Raw genomic sequence first — 17,510 nt, forward strand, 5'->3', positions numbered from 1 at the left:
GCAAACGTGCTTAACGAACCGTACGCCGTTCTTAACGAAAGAAAAAAACTCTTAATTACATAACACCGAGAAAAATGTCGTGTTATTTTTTTTCTTTCATTCACTCGTTTTAAATTAAATTTGAAGCTCCTCTCGAAAGACGATTGAAGAAGAGATCAAGGGTGCAAAACTGCAGACGGACGCGTGCGAGCACACACTGCCGCAACGAGCACTGGCTTTTAATCAGCGTGATTATAATAAATAATAATAATATTATAATATGCATAAAACGAAACGGGGAAAAAAACAACAAAATACCGGTTCTCGGGGCGCGTGAGGGAAAAATAAGTATCGTCGGTGGAAGAGAAAAAAAAACGAAATAATACACGGGCCAACAACGCAATGTTACAAACTAAATACGAGCATAATGGGCATGCACGGGAGTGTTCTCCTTTTGTCGGATGATTGATCGCCGAACAGCTGCGGCCGAATAAAAATATTGTAACGATATCTACACAATATAATATTATATTTTATATTATAAAGACGAGGGAAACGGATGAGAACAACACTTTATTATAATATTATACCTATATATGATGTAGTATTTTATAGCGTACCTATACTGCTGAGAAACAGACGATAATGCCCACTTTTAGACAGTAAACTATATTATTATTATTCGAATGCAGGGACCACATAGAGATCACTGGTGCAGTGATTCGACTACTATTGTTTAATATTGTTTTTTTTTTTTTGAAAATAAACGAAATCGAACAAGTGTGCGATTTTTTGAAAACAATCTTACACATAGTGAAGTTCGAACTGCACTTATTTCAGTAAAATTGTATGTAGTTAAAAAAAATGTAAAATATTCTAGTTAATAGGAAAATCTTCAAAGTATATCTTGACCTCAACCTATTTCAATCAACTACGGCCTGGAAATTCAACATTTTTATTAGCCGATGGCCAGGAAAAGCGTGAATGAATATCATGCGGTTAATTATTATCCTAAGTATTCTAACGTGCAGTTATGCGTAGTGCGGCATCATAGAATATTTTTATATTGTTATATTGAATCGTCCGTTTGGTCATTAAACTTGACCAAGTATAAAGTAGGTTCCAGTCCACCGAACGACGAGCGCATACGACCGGGTTGGAATGAATAATAATTATTGTACCAAGAATAAAAGAAGAAGGAAAAAAAACTATAACGGCAATTACCGCACGCGAGTCTCCGCTAATTAGTCATAATAAATAAAAACGTATTCGCCGCGCGCCCATTAATTTAATATACACAACACCATCAGCCTGCAACGTAGGTACCTAATCCACTACTCACACACACACACACACACACACACACACACACACACACACACACACACACATACACACACACACACACACACATATACACACTTTTATATTATATATATTTTAGGTATACCAACTTATGATATCATATTATTAAGCACTCGTATATGATACGTACGCTGATTAAATGATTTTCTACTGCGTACGTCTGAGATACGTACTATGTATGTACTTTAAAATCACCAATTGAACACTGTTATTAAATTAATATATTATGTAGGAAACGAATCGCGTAAATTATAAACGTATATTACATAGGTACATCGTTCGTCATTATAAGTACAAGACATCCGACTACGAAAGCGACCACTGTACAAACGGCAAGAATCACATTGAACTTACACATAATTAACATAATATTTGAAAAGAAAAAAACAGTTGTCGATCGGTTTTTAAAACCGCGCGTTTGCGACCTCTGACCCGGCACCGCACGACTAGAGAGCGATACCGCCGCGAACGTGTTTTTTATACCACGCGTAACCGGGGACTGTTTGATTATCACGGTGAAACAATTTAATACCTACAATGTATTGAATATAATATAATATTACCTTGCAAATGTCCGTTTTCGTAAACTCCGGCGACGTAGTCTCCGTTTTCCAGACGGTGTTTCTTCAGCTGATGACTCAAGTGCGAGGCGGACGCGGCCAGTGACAGGCCCACGGACGACGCTCTCTTGGGAGGTCTTCCGGGCCGAGAACTGTGAACAAGTTAAAAAAAAACATACAAATAAATAACGGTTTAATTGTAATAACATCGAAGGTTAGGTTAGGTTAGGTTAGGTTAGGTTAGCAAAACGAATAGCAATCCGCAAAAAACCAATATAGGTAAAATAATATTATTGTAATTTCTGCGTGTATTGTAAGGTAAGTAAACGCACGGCCGTGAGAGAGAAATAATAATACTATAACGCGCAATTCTTCGTTGTACTAATAAAGTGCTGCGCGCGTGCTGTGTGGAAATTGCATTTTTGTTTAAACACGGCAGCATGGTTTCAGCGCTGTTTGTATTTACACACACCCACACACCCACATATACGTATTGAATAATATATACACGTACCCACCTACGAAGGAAAAATACCTCGCGTTCTTATTAGATTTCACGTGTATTTTTTTTTTTTTTTAAATATATATATATATAAATTCATTATTTCATATAATTCCTGCACAAGCGCTTGGAGTGTGTGCGTGTGTGCGTTCGTCGTCGGCGGAAAAAATAAAACCCCCTGGAAAACCATACGTGCGGTCCAAGTTATTGCGCTGGATTATAATGGTTTTTAAAAAACGATTTCCGGAAACGAAAAAAACAAAACGCGAAAGGGGGAGACGGAACGTGCCGTGTTCTCGGGGATTTAATCTCGGCGCGCGCTCACGTATATATACATAATACCATCGTACGTATATATAATAATATAGTATTTGCACCAAAAGTTCGGTCAGATAACGGAAACCTCCCCACCGAGGCCACGTATCGTTTTCGGGTGCCAAAAAAAAAAATATCATCGCGGCGGGGAAGACTCACGATTTGCTGACGACCGCCCCCGCCGTGTACGTGGATAATGTATATTATTATTATTACAATGTTTTGGGGGTGCAATATTTTGGTGATGCACATATCACGTGTGTATGGATTACAGACTGAGAGACGTTCAAAAGAGTGTACACCGCAAATTCTTAATTCAACGCTAACCATCGTTGTTCTGTGTTAAATAGAGGCATATACGGAGTGATCCATTTATTACAAGACACCCACGTAGCAGTTTATACAACGATAACGTTTTTGAAAATATTTCTACTACATAATTTTAAGCCGTTATAAAACGATATTTTTGCGAAAATCATTTTTAAGTTTCTTACCCTACCGCATGACAACATATACACATTTAATTAAATATTCTGAAGCAGAATTTAGAACAAGACGTATAGTTAATCATGCAAATGTTATAAAATGAAAACTATTCCAAAATTGTAAAAATTAAATTTCGCGTGAAAAAAATATTTTTAAAAACGTTGATAATTGTTGTGACAATTAGTGAATCGCTTGAAATGGATCACCCGATATATAATTGTTTTACTCTACACCATAACGTTATGTAACTGTCGACGGCGAAATAATATATATTGGTAGTTATTCATTCCGTCAGGGGTATTTTTTTTTTTAGGTTTTTACGACTGAAGCCACCCCCGTGTCGGTGTACCCGTTGATAACGTGGCTAGCTGGTAACGCATTGATAAGACCAACGCGCGCACAGAACGAGCTTAAATGCTTTAAACCTATATAACACACACACACACACACACACACACACACACACACACACACCCACACACACATATTATATACGTGTGTAAAGGGAATCGCGGCCGAAAGAAAACCGGTCAAGCCGCAGACGCGTATTATTATATAATATATAGTTGTGTCGTTTTATTTACGACCCCGTTTTTATTGGTTTCCACCACGGCCAGGTCCGCGGACACAGTCCGTTAAATCCGCACCTCCTCGATTTCGGTGTTTTCTCTTTTAATTGACTCCAGCGTGGTGGTCGGTGAGGGCAACGTCTCTCGGGGAGGGGGGGGGGGTGATGGGATTAGTAAGTCCTATCGGGCGCAATATACACTGCAGCAGTCTCCCGTATAATATGTACTATATTTTATGGGAGGGAGTTTTCTGTCAGTATTTTATACTATACTTCTGTCGCTTTATTATTATATTAACGCCGCCGATATATTAAATGCCCACAACTATGTATATAAATGCTATACACGAACGGAAAAGCGACCAGATGAAAACCTATACGTTCCGTAGCCGCCGCTGCCGCAACCCCTACCGAACTATAATATAATTATTGTGACGCTTCATTCCAACTCATGAGATTTTTTATTCTTAGGTATAGGTTATTATAATATGTTGATGTGTTTTATTGAAATGGTATAAAATGATATACGCGTCATTTTATTGTACGCGTATTGAGGCAGCGGCGAAAACGAGTAGAAATGTATAAAAAAATCACGTCGGGTTTGTATACCTTACATGTACATTCAACAATAGAGCCGACGGATATAATATTATAATATAATTATGATATATAACGTTGTGTAGGACACAATATTAATATTTTATTATATCGACGAAGAGGTAAATAATATATTATATACCGACGTATATACGTCTAAAATATTTTTGCTCGACGTCATTGTTGTTACTCTGCATATATATATTTAGTATTTTATTATTTTATTTTTGTTGTTCCTTATACGTGGCCGTTTTTTTATTTATTTATTTTTTTATTTTAACGATTTGCTTTTATACGCGCTAATATAAATATTGCACGAGAGTTATTAATATTTAAAACGATTTTCAACGTTTTAATACTTCACAAAAATAATTCTTGATAATTAACTTTGATCGACCTAAGGGTGTAATTCGTTTTCTCTTTTCTCCGAAAAAAAAAATATAATAAACATTAAAGTAGATTAAGAGTCTTCTAAATAATTTACATGATGTTTTCGGCAACTTAATAATTTTTGTGTAATTTGCATAATAAAAAATATGATTTAAAAATTGACATTTCCCTTACAAATGTTTAACAGTCAAATAAATTATGTCAAAGTGTTATGATGTCGGGTTCACAGTAATAGCTTGCGCTTTTATACCACCGCCCTTTTTTTTTTGTTCGGAGCAGATTTGTTGTACTTTTTTCATATCCGACGGGGAGAAGAACTGCGGTTTTCGCATATTAATGTGCGGAATAAACGTACCTAAACGTCCCGCGTAAAAAAATAATATATATAGTGAGAGAGAGAGTGAACGAGAAGGGATGAGCTGCGGCGGGAGAAACACGAATAATTCGTAAAAAAATAAATAAATACTGGTCGGAAACGAGGGAAAAAACCGTCAGATTTATGACTTCGGGTGTACCTATACATGCATAATAGGACGGGCATATTCCACATTCATTTGTTGGTTCAACGGAGGAAGTAAATAATTCAAATTGGCTGCTCAACAATGGGCTCTCCGAGTTTTTCTTCTTTTCCCCGTTTACCAGAAATATTGATACATGGCCGGCGGTCTCGATTTTTATTATATATTATATAATTTTTTTTTTTACTCACTCCGACATAATAACATCATCTAGGCAAGGGACACGCGCACAATGCAAAACGCCTTTTATTCCATTCGCAATACTCTTTGTTGTCGAATATTTTTCATTCTCCTCGTGCACCGCGGTTTATACCGCACTAATACTATAATATGTAAATTGTACGCTCGCACGACATAACAACATTTGTTTATACAACAGGAATATCAATTGAATAAGTATATAATAATATAATATAGTCAAAACGCTGTGCCGGTCGACTCAATTGAAATGAACGTACATATAATATTAAACCATATATCACGCATAAATATATGGGTATTATTGTGTTGTTCCCTTTTTACGAAGACCAACCTATTACTTGATATATACCACATTGTGTTGGTAGTTAAACTACGCTACATACCTATCCTGACCTATAACCTATATTGCAGTAATACGCTACCTATATATTAGTTATATAACAGTAATAACTATATAGGACATAAAGGTGCATTATAGGCAGCCAATACAAGCTGCAGTTATGATAGCTAAAAAGGAGGTAATCGACTTTCGGTAAGTCGAGCCAAGCTATGTGGACAGCTGCAACTGTACACACGGCGGTGGCGGCGGTGTTTTATCAGAAAAAAATAAGGAAAACAAAAAACACCTATAATAGTTGTCCTCCGCGTGTTTACGGTGCGGAACAAAGCTATCAACACCTCCCACACCTCGCGCTTTGTGTGCACTGTACGATATATTTTTATAACGAGGCAACGACGACGACGATGACACTTTTGAGGAAACGTGTTGCGGAACAAACAGACGGCGATTAGAAGACATCCGTTTTCCGCAAGAGATACATACGTTTAAAAACTTAGTATTAAACCAAAAAATAAATAAATAAATAAATAAATAAGTACAAAAAAACATCCCGACGAGTTCGTTAAACTTTGACGTCGACCCCGCGGGAGGAGTGAGAGAAAAAATCAAAATCATAAAATCGCACCAAAAAATACACCCCGGGGAAACGTTATCTGAACAACCGAATCCGAACGGGTTTTCACGCGATGGATATAATATCATATTGTAACACAATATATATATAATAGAAATATAAACGTTTGTTATTATTTCTGCACTATCACGTGCCGCCGCCGTATCGATATACTGCCTCGGGCATTGTAAGTACATGTATACGTATACGCGTACAACAATAGGAGGGCACATTGTCCGGACTCGCGTACCCCCTTTTTCCGTAATTTTTTTTTTTTATTATTGCATTCTATACATATATATGTTATTATCCTTGAAGTAAAACCAACACGAAATGCACACGCGGACGACTGCTGCACGACAATGACTCTCGCGCGGGCAACACATATCGATAGGGTTACGGACCGTCGACTGTAACACGAGACGATTGTGTTCAAAAGCATATACATTCAATAATAGTTATGATAATAATAATATATTACGAATTGAGGGAAACGCGCGTGCAAAAAAATAACCATTAAAAAAACGGCCAAAAAATAAGTTGTTATCGAAAAAAGGATCGTTTGACTCGCGCCCGTCGAGGGTGCCGAGTGTATTATTTTCGCACGTGTGGGGTGGGTCGGGCTACACATAATCCAATATTCCGACTGTTTTCGAAGCGACTATACTGCTATTACTACTGCACGTCTATATATATATACACACACTAGTTTAAACGGGAAAACTAGATAAGAATATAATAATAATGTACATTGTTGCCAACGATATATATTATTATTGTGATTATTATATATATAATATATATAAACGGGGACGGGGTCCAAACCCGTTTTGATTGATAGCCCTCCGACGCGCGTCCGCCGGGTCTGGTCTAACTCCGCGGGCATATTTGGAATGGGAAACCGCCACTTAGGACGGGTTCGAGAGCGAAATTTACGAGCTCGCGAGACGACGGACGACGAGACGGTGGTCTATATATTATCGTATTCGAAATTTGTTCCATTTCACATTTTTTTACCCCCGTTTACTGTTTACACGTATATATATATATAATACTACTATATTCGGCACCACTCGTATACAAAACGGCGTGGTGACCACACAAAGAGAATTGGCCCTTTCTGGAAACGTTTTCCCTCCTACCCTGCACAGGAGGTACTCGTCGTTTATTACAATCTCACGTGTAGATATTTAATTACGGCGCAAAACCTATAGGAATATGTCAAAGAGCCGAACAGAACACTCGGGCCTGCTGTGTACGCTTTCTTTCTAAATATAGTTTCATGACGTATGGTTTTAATGCTGCACGAGACGTCAAAAATATAGTAAATATAATAAGCAACCTGGGACCGTTATCACTCGAGGGTGATTTAATAGCGGTTATCAGCACGACGGTGTGTATACGTTATAATATTGTCGCCGTAATAATAATAATAATAATAATAATATTAATAATATCATATCTTTGATACGTAACAGACGCCCGGGCAAGACGGAATCGTCATTGACGAGGCGCCGTCGATCTCTCGCGTCTGCGACGACGATATACATATTTTACCCCATGTGGCCCGGGACACATGTCCCGCATGGCACCACTATATAATATCATATTGTATAATAATAATAATAATAATATGTGCGTATAGGGTCGAGAAATATAATATATCGGATAAGAGAGAGCTATTGAAATTGTTTATTTAAAAAAAAAAAAACAAAAACAACACTATGAGTCTACGACAGACCTTCGGCCGTATATACATATACGTGGTATATGGTATATCCGATGATGGGATGATGATTACCGAGTGTGTGTGCGCGTGTGTGTGTGTGCACGTAAGTGTTGGTTTTCACTCACGTATATATCAACGACTGTATACCACACGCCACTACCCTTTTTCGGGGGGGTTGTTGCTGCAACAGCAGCAGCAGCAGCGTTATTTCGAGTGCACACGGATATAAACAATATATGTATAATATTAAATATGTACAACGCTGAGCGGGTGAGAGTTGAATTTTATTTTACTCGAGATTTACACGTCGTCGGGCGAGTGCGATGAGAAAAAACATTCGAATATTATTATTATTATTACGGTCCGTTTACGTTACGGACACTTAACACGCGCACATATCATGAAATACGCACACACACTAGTGCACATTTATATATACAAACGCGTTAGCGTCACACGATTTATCCGAATATATATCGCACATATGGTGTACATATATATTAAATATAGTGGATTTTCGACGAGACGACGCCACTGCGACGTAAGGGTGGCCCGATTTTTAAGTACATATATATGAGACGTGACGCGTTCCTTATTAGGTATATATAATATGATATGATGTAGGTACCTATATAAACATAATTATGGTAAACAACGAAAACCCGACGATTGCCTTAACGACCGGAATGACGTATATATTTAAATATTTTATATACATACGAAAGTTTATTCGGATCCGCCGGCGAGTTAAGTGTGTAAACGAATCTCGTTATTCCGCCTTTCGGATGTGCTTACAAACTGTTTGATATTACTATTATTATTATTATTATTATTATTATAACACTGCCGCTGATGAGCACACAACAACAACTACTGCAGTCATTGTTTGCCTCGATTATCAGCGAGCGCATTTCACTATTCTCTTGATAAACAATTATTGGGCAATAAAAGTTTTTTTTACTGCCTCGAACAATTATTATTATATTATAATAACCGTCCGTATCGTATGTTTACACTCGGAGCGTACTTTCGTCGTTTTATCGTCAGCACGTCGAAAAAGAACGAAATCTAAAACACATGACCTACGCGCAGCAGTATAAATCATCAATATTATATTTTATTATTATTATCTTTTTACGGAAGCGACTGCAGTAGTTACTAGTTGTACAGGAGCCGGCATTACTGTGCTGTGCTATTAATTACTATACTACTATTAATATATACACCAATACGGGAGAGGGCCGCGGGACGGACAGAGCTTTGGACGATCGTTGAAAAGTCTATAAAGAAAAAACACATAGCTCATATTCATTCCCTCTACTATGTACAGAAGCACACACTTGTGAGATGTATATAATGCCATATAAGTAGTAAGTATATCCGGGCCGACTGTAATAATGTGTACTCGCGCACACATATGTGTATATGTATTATTATAAGGCGTACGGCGACATCCGTTTATCGGTCTCGAACGTTATTATTATATTAATAATATAATAATAATATAATACGTGGTACGACACTTCATTTGGTTTCGGCCGAGTGTATATTGTTGTCTCAAAACACACACACACACACACACACCCGTATAGGTAAGTACTATACGTATACGCACTACACCGGTGCGGTGGTGATCCGTATCGGATGACATACGGTCGGCGTGCCACTCGAGAGTGCCCATATAATATAATATACATACATACGTGTATATATTATATTATATTATAATATATAGTGGTTGGTAGGTGGTGGCATACAGTACCTAATACAAATTTTGAAACCAAGTGCGTTTTATTTTACACAAAAGTAGTTTTATAAACACACGCACGCACGTACACGCACATATTACGCGGAGAGAAGACGCACGAACGCTTTTGTGTAATAATACGATATCTGCGGTATAATAATAATAATAATAATAATAATAATAATAATAATTCGTTGCATATGTGTGAGCGAGCGAGATAGAAACAATGGTCCCGGGCCGGCGGGTTATAATATCGAATGTGCCCGGACAATACGGCGCTGACAAAAACGTGCCCCGCGACGGTATACCACGCGATTTTTCTACGCGCGTATGATATACGTTTTAAAACAATGGATTTATGTCGAGGATATATTATTATGACGATGATTTTTTTTTTTTTTGAAAAACAGTTTTTTATTCTCATCTCGCGATGTCTTTGTGCGCGAGAGAAATAACCCTCTCGGCGGCCGAGGCGAAACGGCGCACTGCCACTTCATTACGGCGACGACTATCTCTCTCTCTCTCTCTCTCTCTCTCTCTCACACACTATGCTGATACGGCAGATAAAATATTATTATTATTTTAAGCGTAGATTTAACACAGAGCTACCCATATTATATAATGTGTGTGCATATCGGCGCCGAGTTGCTGCAGCTATACCGTCGATATGCATCATCGACTGCAGCAGTGCAGGCGCACGCGGCACGATGCATCTCGGTACGAGAGGGGTAGATATACCGGACCGTCAGACGGGGTGCCAACGAAGCGATGAAGAAGAGAGAAAATAGGCAAGCGAATAATAATCGTAAGAAAAAAAACACCAGATTACACCATAAAACACGGTATTATACAACGCATATATAGGTGTAGGAAAGTAATAATGATGATTCGGCGCGGGAGTCTGCGAATCACTGAGAGAGAGAGAGAGAGAGAGACAGTGAAAGAGGGTGAGAGACCGAGCAGTGCAAGAGTATAATAATAATATAGTATATTTAACCGCGGCCGACCCGCTCGCATATTAATAAGAAATACACAAGTAATATTGTCTCTAATTAATGGCGGAAATGCAAAGCCCTTTTCGGTTTCGGTCGTAATATTTCCTCCTCGGGGGCTTTGGGCGCCTCTCCCGTCCGCGCGATGAATTATTATCACAACATATATATACACGCTGTACATCGCATACGATTCCACAGCGTTTTGAGCGACACGCCGCCGCGCGTGTTATTACATCCAAAATAATACCTGTGTTTTATTCATGACGTTTTAATTAGCGCGAGAGATCTGGCCGACGGGCGGGCGGGTGAAGCAACGCAGTGTATTAAATTCGTATATTTTCCAAAGTCGGCGAATTCTCGGTGTGGGTTGTGGGTGACGGGGGATGCGGGGATGGGTGGACCGGGAAAAAAAATAATATCGCACAGCCGTATTCTCACGCCGCGGAAAGTTCGAACTTACTGCGTGTATATACGTATATATATAAATAACACTGCTGTAAATATATATTATATTCGGTATATATATTGCGCGCATACACTACCGACGTTTCGCCCTTTTTGACGCCACTGAATAATTAATCGAGTCCCCCCGAAACTTAATACCGTAATTAAATCGCCGAGCGGACCCCGGCGGCGGGCTAACAGAAGTTTTGCAATTTGCTCACCGACCCGCGACTCCGCACTACCCACAGATCAGTAACTCCACTCAAAATTTGTTCTTTCCATTTGGTTGCTCGTCGAGGAGACGTTGTTATTCGGTTTTTCAGTATATTTTGTTATCGACCGAACAACACGTCATACAAACCTTATAATAATAATAAATAAACGCAAGACTTGCAACTCTATACTAAACCATGGCTCGTCATCCGTTTCATTATGAGCCCAAAAAATATTTTTACTCACGAAAACATTAAACACAATTTGTTTCGTCATCCAGAAGACACGCTGTGTTACTACAACCAGCATAGGTAATAATAGGTATAGTTGTAGTACTGAATACCGTTTGAATGTCCATCGGTATTTTCAGTTTTGTGGCAAGACAAAAGGGTATTGCTGAAAACAAAATCTTTGCCCGTTAAATCGTCTCCCCGCGAAACCATAACGTGGTAGTTAATAATTTAATTGCTTTGTATTTTCCACTGCATGCTTTAAGTAACTAATATATTATATATTATATTAGAGTTATTATTATTATTATTATTATTATAGTCGTTTCTGTGTGCAATTTTACAGGAAACGACTATAATAAGTCTTGTAATAACAGTATCGATAAAAATTAAAGAGATAATTACAGAAACGAAATATTCCATGGAATTAAAAAAAAATATGGAAAAAAAATTAAAAACAATAAATTTTTAACACCCCTTGCGGGCCGCCATAGGATTTTTCTTCCTTTTTTTACCGCTATATAATAGAAACGACCTTTCCTCGCGGCTTATTTGCCATCTAATGGTGTTTTCAAATTACTCTCGACCGTCTTGTTGCCTTTATTTCCTCTCGGCCGGCGCATGCAAATGCGTATGCGGGAAAAAAAAACTAATACACCTTTTTTCCATCCAAAAAGCCATTTGAGTATTAAAAGTTGTGTACAAAATGTATATAGAATTAAACACACCGGAGCCTCTTTCCGGCAGATGGATAAGTTTTTTCCAGTAACGGTTGTTGTTTTTAATAACTTTTCGTTTTTACATATTGTTTGTGACGGCGACGGTGGCGCGGGGAGAAAAAAAGATATAATTTATATTATTTTTGCCCTCTGCCATCGCCGTACAGTAAATGCTGCCCTAAATGAAATACGAGTCACCGTCGAGATATTAAAAAAATAATAACAATACATACGTATATATAATATTATTACATACACGCGTGTAATATAATAATAATATCAACGACGTTTCGAACAGCGCGTATACACTATTATTATTATTATTATAATAAAACTCGATTTGGATTATAAAACTTGCGGACTTTATGAGTTTCTTACGTAAGACGCGCACAACAACACCCCCCCCTCCCCCACCCAACACACACACTAGACAATAATAATATTATATATACCTACATCTACCGCGCACACACGACCATTACCGTTGATTAAACCCAATCCATGCACACGCGCGTATTATAAGAGATGTTTGGCATATCATAGCGGGCCCTCGGGAGCAGTTTACATGCGAGCTCCGTCGTAATTTTATTTGAACTTTGGAAGACGGCAGCGGAAAAGTATATAGGTATTATATACATTAGGTGTACCGTGTATACCCGTGTATATACAAAATATTATATTATGATATACCGCCGATGGCAATCATAAACCATCGTTTTTCCGGGCGGCCAATCGTCACGCGATATGTCAGTGGATTGATAAACGGCCGTAATAAAAATCGTATCAAATTACTGGCCAGGTCAATAATATCCAGTATACCTGCCTAGGTATATATGTATATATTGGCTGCAGTTTTCGTGAATTCGTTTTTATGATGTGAGCGCGTGTGTGAGCTTGTATTGCAGGAAATTGCTTCTATTTCGCCCTTGCAGCCTTCGCCCCGCAGCATGTTTATATATTATTATTAGTATTATACTCTATCAAATTGGGTTTCGGCTCGTTCATTGGTATTTCGAGCTCGAGTTTCCACGAGACCACACCACCACCCTTTGGCTGTCGGCCCGACGACGAGGTGTGCCCCGCCACGGCCCTTTCATTTATTTTCGTCACTTTTCGCAGCGACGACGGCGGCGGGCGAATTAATAGACAGCCGAACACGTTGTGTGCACGAGTATGTATCGCCCGCATGGACCTATATATCTCTAGACAGAGGCGGAAAGAGAAGCAGTGCTCAGTGTGCTGCAGTATACGATATCGATGCGAGGGAATAAATGGCGAAAACCGCCGAGTCATCGGGTGGCCGTTAAAAAAGAAACGCCGTTGAGAAGAGTATTAAATAAATAAAATTGGAAAAATAAAAAAAAATAAAATAATGAAACAAGAAGGCACATTCGGAAGAGAAATGGTTTTTTGTGACAGACGGGTAAACCGTGTGTGTGTTTTGCAATTTCTGAAAGGTCCTCTCGCGCCGCGCGATCGATTATACATATATATATATGTTATACATAGTACCAACGACGGCGCCAAACAATAATTTGACGGCGTTTCATCTACTACACATTATATTATTATTATATATGGGTCGTGTATCGTGTATATATATGCATTACTGACTAGGAACAAAAAGAAAGAAATAACCAGAAATGTCGATCGTGTGAGAACCTGCAGCACCCCATCGGTTCAGTGACGACGTCTATTCTTTTGAAAATATAAATGCACACTGCTTAAAATATTATACATTTTATTTATTATAGGATAGTCACAAAAAATATTTTCTTTTCAATATGAGGCTACAATTGGCTGAGAACGAGTATGCTGTAAGTCTATTACTCAAATTTGGTAAATCCTGTTGGAATTTTTGTCCTATTTAAAGAGTGTTCTACAGTGGGGCGATAGAAACTTTTTTTTTCAAATGAGAACCAAACGTTGTTACTGCAGTAAATTATTAAGCTTGATCCAAGTAATTGAAAATATAAGTCCTTGAGTAAAGACCTGTGTCCTGTATTTAAAAAGTCCAAAAATCCAAAATTCCAAAAACTATGAGTGTGTGCATTACTTGGTTAATCATACTGGATAAATATTATATACCAACATAAATATTGTTGTAGGTTCATTTGTATTTATTACAAGCCATTGTAAATGCGTTCCACCAATTTAGTGGAAATGTCCACACTCAGATTTAATAAAGAGAATATCCCCCTCCCCAAAAAAGTAGTTTGATCCTAGTTTCGTCTTTGAATACGTGTATTTTTCATCAACAAACACATCAGTGCAGGACTACGGTTTTGAGTGACTATATGACCGACTTGCTATATTCTGACGTCGTCGATATATATAAATGACGGCGGCTGTATATCATTTAATGTCAGTTAATCTGCAATGTGTTTAGTAATAAAAAAATATTGTGTGTGTGTGTGTGTGTGTGTGTACAGAAAATTGCTTCACGAGCGCATTCAAATTATATGCATTATATGCGTTAATTATTCACCGCTAATACCATTAGGTACGTCTCATTTCCCATGAGTTCTAAACGTTCGATCGAGCCATCAGTCTGCCGAAGATTCGACTGTTTCGATAAGATTTTAATTACAATAATAAAACTACACTGAAACTCGAACGCCACCGCCCCTATTCATATAATATATAAATATAATACACGCGCGTATGTGTGTACTGTAATAATATTATAATAATATGGTCGTTTTCACAGTGCGTTTATTTCACGAAGTTTTAACGGCGGCGGAGGCTAAATACATCAGGTTAATTAAAATTGTAATTATATATAAAATTATATGAAACGAATTTCTTGTTCGGCGGTTCCCGTAATCATACACATGGTATTATATGGTATACTGAGGCGACCAGAGAAACGCACCGAGTATCATATAGGTACCCACATAGTCACATAGAGACGTATGCGGAAAAAAAATTCTTCAAAACCATTTCGCTCCTCTTCCGTCGTGTTTTTGAATAATTGCGCGCAATAATTGACGGAACAGAAAACAATAATTGTTGTGAAACGCGAGGCGCCTAATAAAACGTTAGAAAAAACAGATAGATAGAGAGATAAAAATACGCTTGAGACGATTTACAATAATACGGTATCATGCATATTATACCGGGTGAACCTAACAACGCATGCTCACCCCTATTTTACCATTAATAATGAATCTCTGTAATTTACAGTGTAATCATATTCAAACCACCTACAGCTAACATATTATCGTTTATCTATAGGAACCTACAAAAAAACTGAATAACTCCAACACTACGCTCTCGAATTTTGATAGTGATACTATAACATTTTGAGAAAATTATCCGTTTAATAAATTACAATTGGCAGGTGAATTCTCATTAGGAAAACTGCATAAGTCATAATATCTCATCCGCAGGACTACGCTCCTTTTTTAAGTATAGTAGAAAACAGAATCTCAAACATTTTAAAATCATATAATAACATATGGCCTTCAAGACGTATACTTGAAAATGCTGGGGCGATCGTGCCCTGTGAATCACCCTATATATCATATTATTATACTGTACGATTGCGTGTGTACACACGGACGGAAGAATTCGGGAAATTCGAACGCGATTAGTTTCGGCGGCGGGGGTGGAGAAACAGTCGAGACAACAATGGCGCGGAGCGCGGTGGTGCATTGTTTTGCAAATTAAAACCGCTTTGTTAAAAACCGCCGCGGTGTACACCGGATACACGCGGAGTGTGACAGTGACGGAGATAGACGTCGCGGCGCCGCGCATATACATACGTATATTATTCGCGTTGTGTAAATGAGAAGCGCACGCGGCAAACCGGGTTTTTCCGAATCACCGGCGCGAGAACGGAACCGATTTTTCAGATAATCGTCCGGACGGGCCCGATATTAGCGGCTAATCGACCGACTTTTAATTCAGTAGTGGCCCTCCCCTCGCGCGCCTTTCGAACGCGATGCACATTAATCCTTGTAATCCCGCGGCAGCAACCGACGGATCCGGATCGGCTAAATATATATACACGCGCCGACGCTATTTAATAATATATTGTATTTATATATATATATGTGTGTATGTAAATCGTACGGGGGACGTCTCGTGTTTGTCGCGGCGAATAATTATTCATGTCCCGATGGTGAATTTTGCACATTTTTCCGAACGCGAGGTGCCTGCTGCGCTGCAGACAGCGGCGACATTGGAATGCTACTGCAGCGGTGGTTTGTCTAAAATATGGAGCAAAATACACGGAAGTTATTCATCTGTGTGTTATAGTTATTCGATATCAATCGTGTTCGACATAATATTATTTTGAAATTCCATAAGTGTGCTCATCGTGAAAACTTAACGAAAGTGAATAACTTACCGTTTAACTCTATTTAAAAAAAAAAATCGGAAAAACCTCCTTTTTTATTATAAAAACGGAAAAAAATGTTGAAATATGATTAGAAACCTGATTTAAAATGAATATATTTATTTATTATTTGAAAAGAAGTTATCTGAGGGCAATAACTCTGTGACGTATATGTAATATAACTACATCACGAGCCCCTGCGGGATTTTGACCGTAAATAATATTTTCTGATTGAAAACCGTACATCACACGCTCGACAAAATACGAACGCTTAGGCAGACGAAAATGCCCGGTTAAGGTGTGGCGACGGTAGTGGACGACGGCTTATTTTTTATGGTTTTTTATACTTTTTTACACGGGTGGGTGGAGGGTGAGTTGGACGAAAACGTTGGTAATTAGCGACGATACGCCGTTCGATTTTTGATCGGTCATCGAGACAGTTGATGGCCCTCCAGTATACATATGCACGCACATTATATTATGACGAAAAAAAACCGATTTCCCATGTAATACGAAACACATAAAATACGGTGAAACAAAAGCGACTGCTGCAGGTGTGGGTTGTGAAAAAGTTAACGATTTTTAATAATTAATCTTTGAAAAAAATTATGGTCCCCTGTGTCCTCAAGAGTGTTGTTTACGGTTATTTACTGTTCA

At 38.2% G+C, this 17,510-nt stretch overlaps 1 protein-coding gene across 2 annotated transcripts in view; it reads right to left on the reverse strand.

Annotated features, from left to right (window-relative positions):
* LOC111028715 (dachshund homolog 1) overlaps positions 1-17,510 on the reverse strand; it is a 127,987-nt gene that overhangs the window by 66,715 nt on the left and 43,762 nt on the right. For both annotated transcript variants that reach the window (XM_022307448.1, XM_022307447.1), the window contains one exon: positions 1,908-2,056. In XM_022307448.1, the coding sequence (XP_022163140.1) occupies positions 1,908-2,056 (149 nt within the window). The remainder of the gene's footprint in view (positions 1-1,907; positions 2,057-17,510) is intronic.

This window comes from Myzus persicae, unplaced genomic scaffold, assembly GCF_001856785.1.
Source record: "Myzus persicae strain clone G006 unplaced genomic scaffold, MPER_G0061.0, whole genome shotgun sequence".
In the NCBI taxonomy this organism is placed as follows: domain Eukaryota; kingdom Metazoa; phylum Arthropoda; class Insecta; order Hemiptera; family Aphididae; genus Myzus; species Myzus persicae.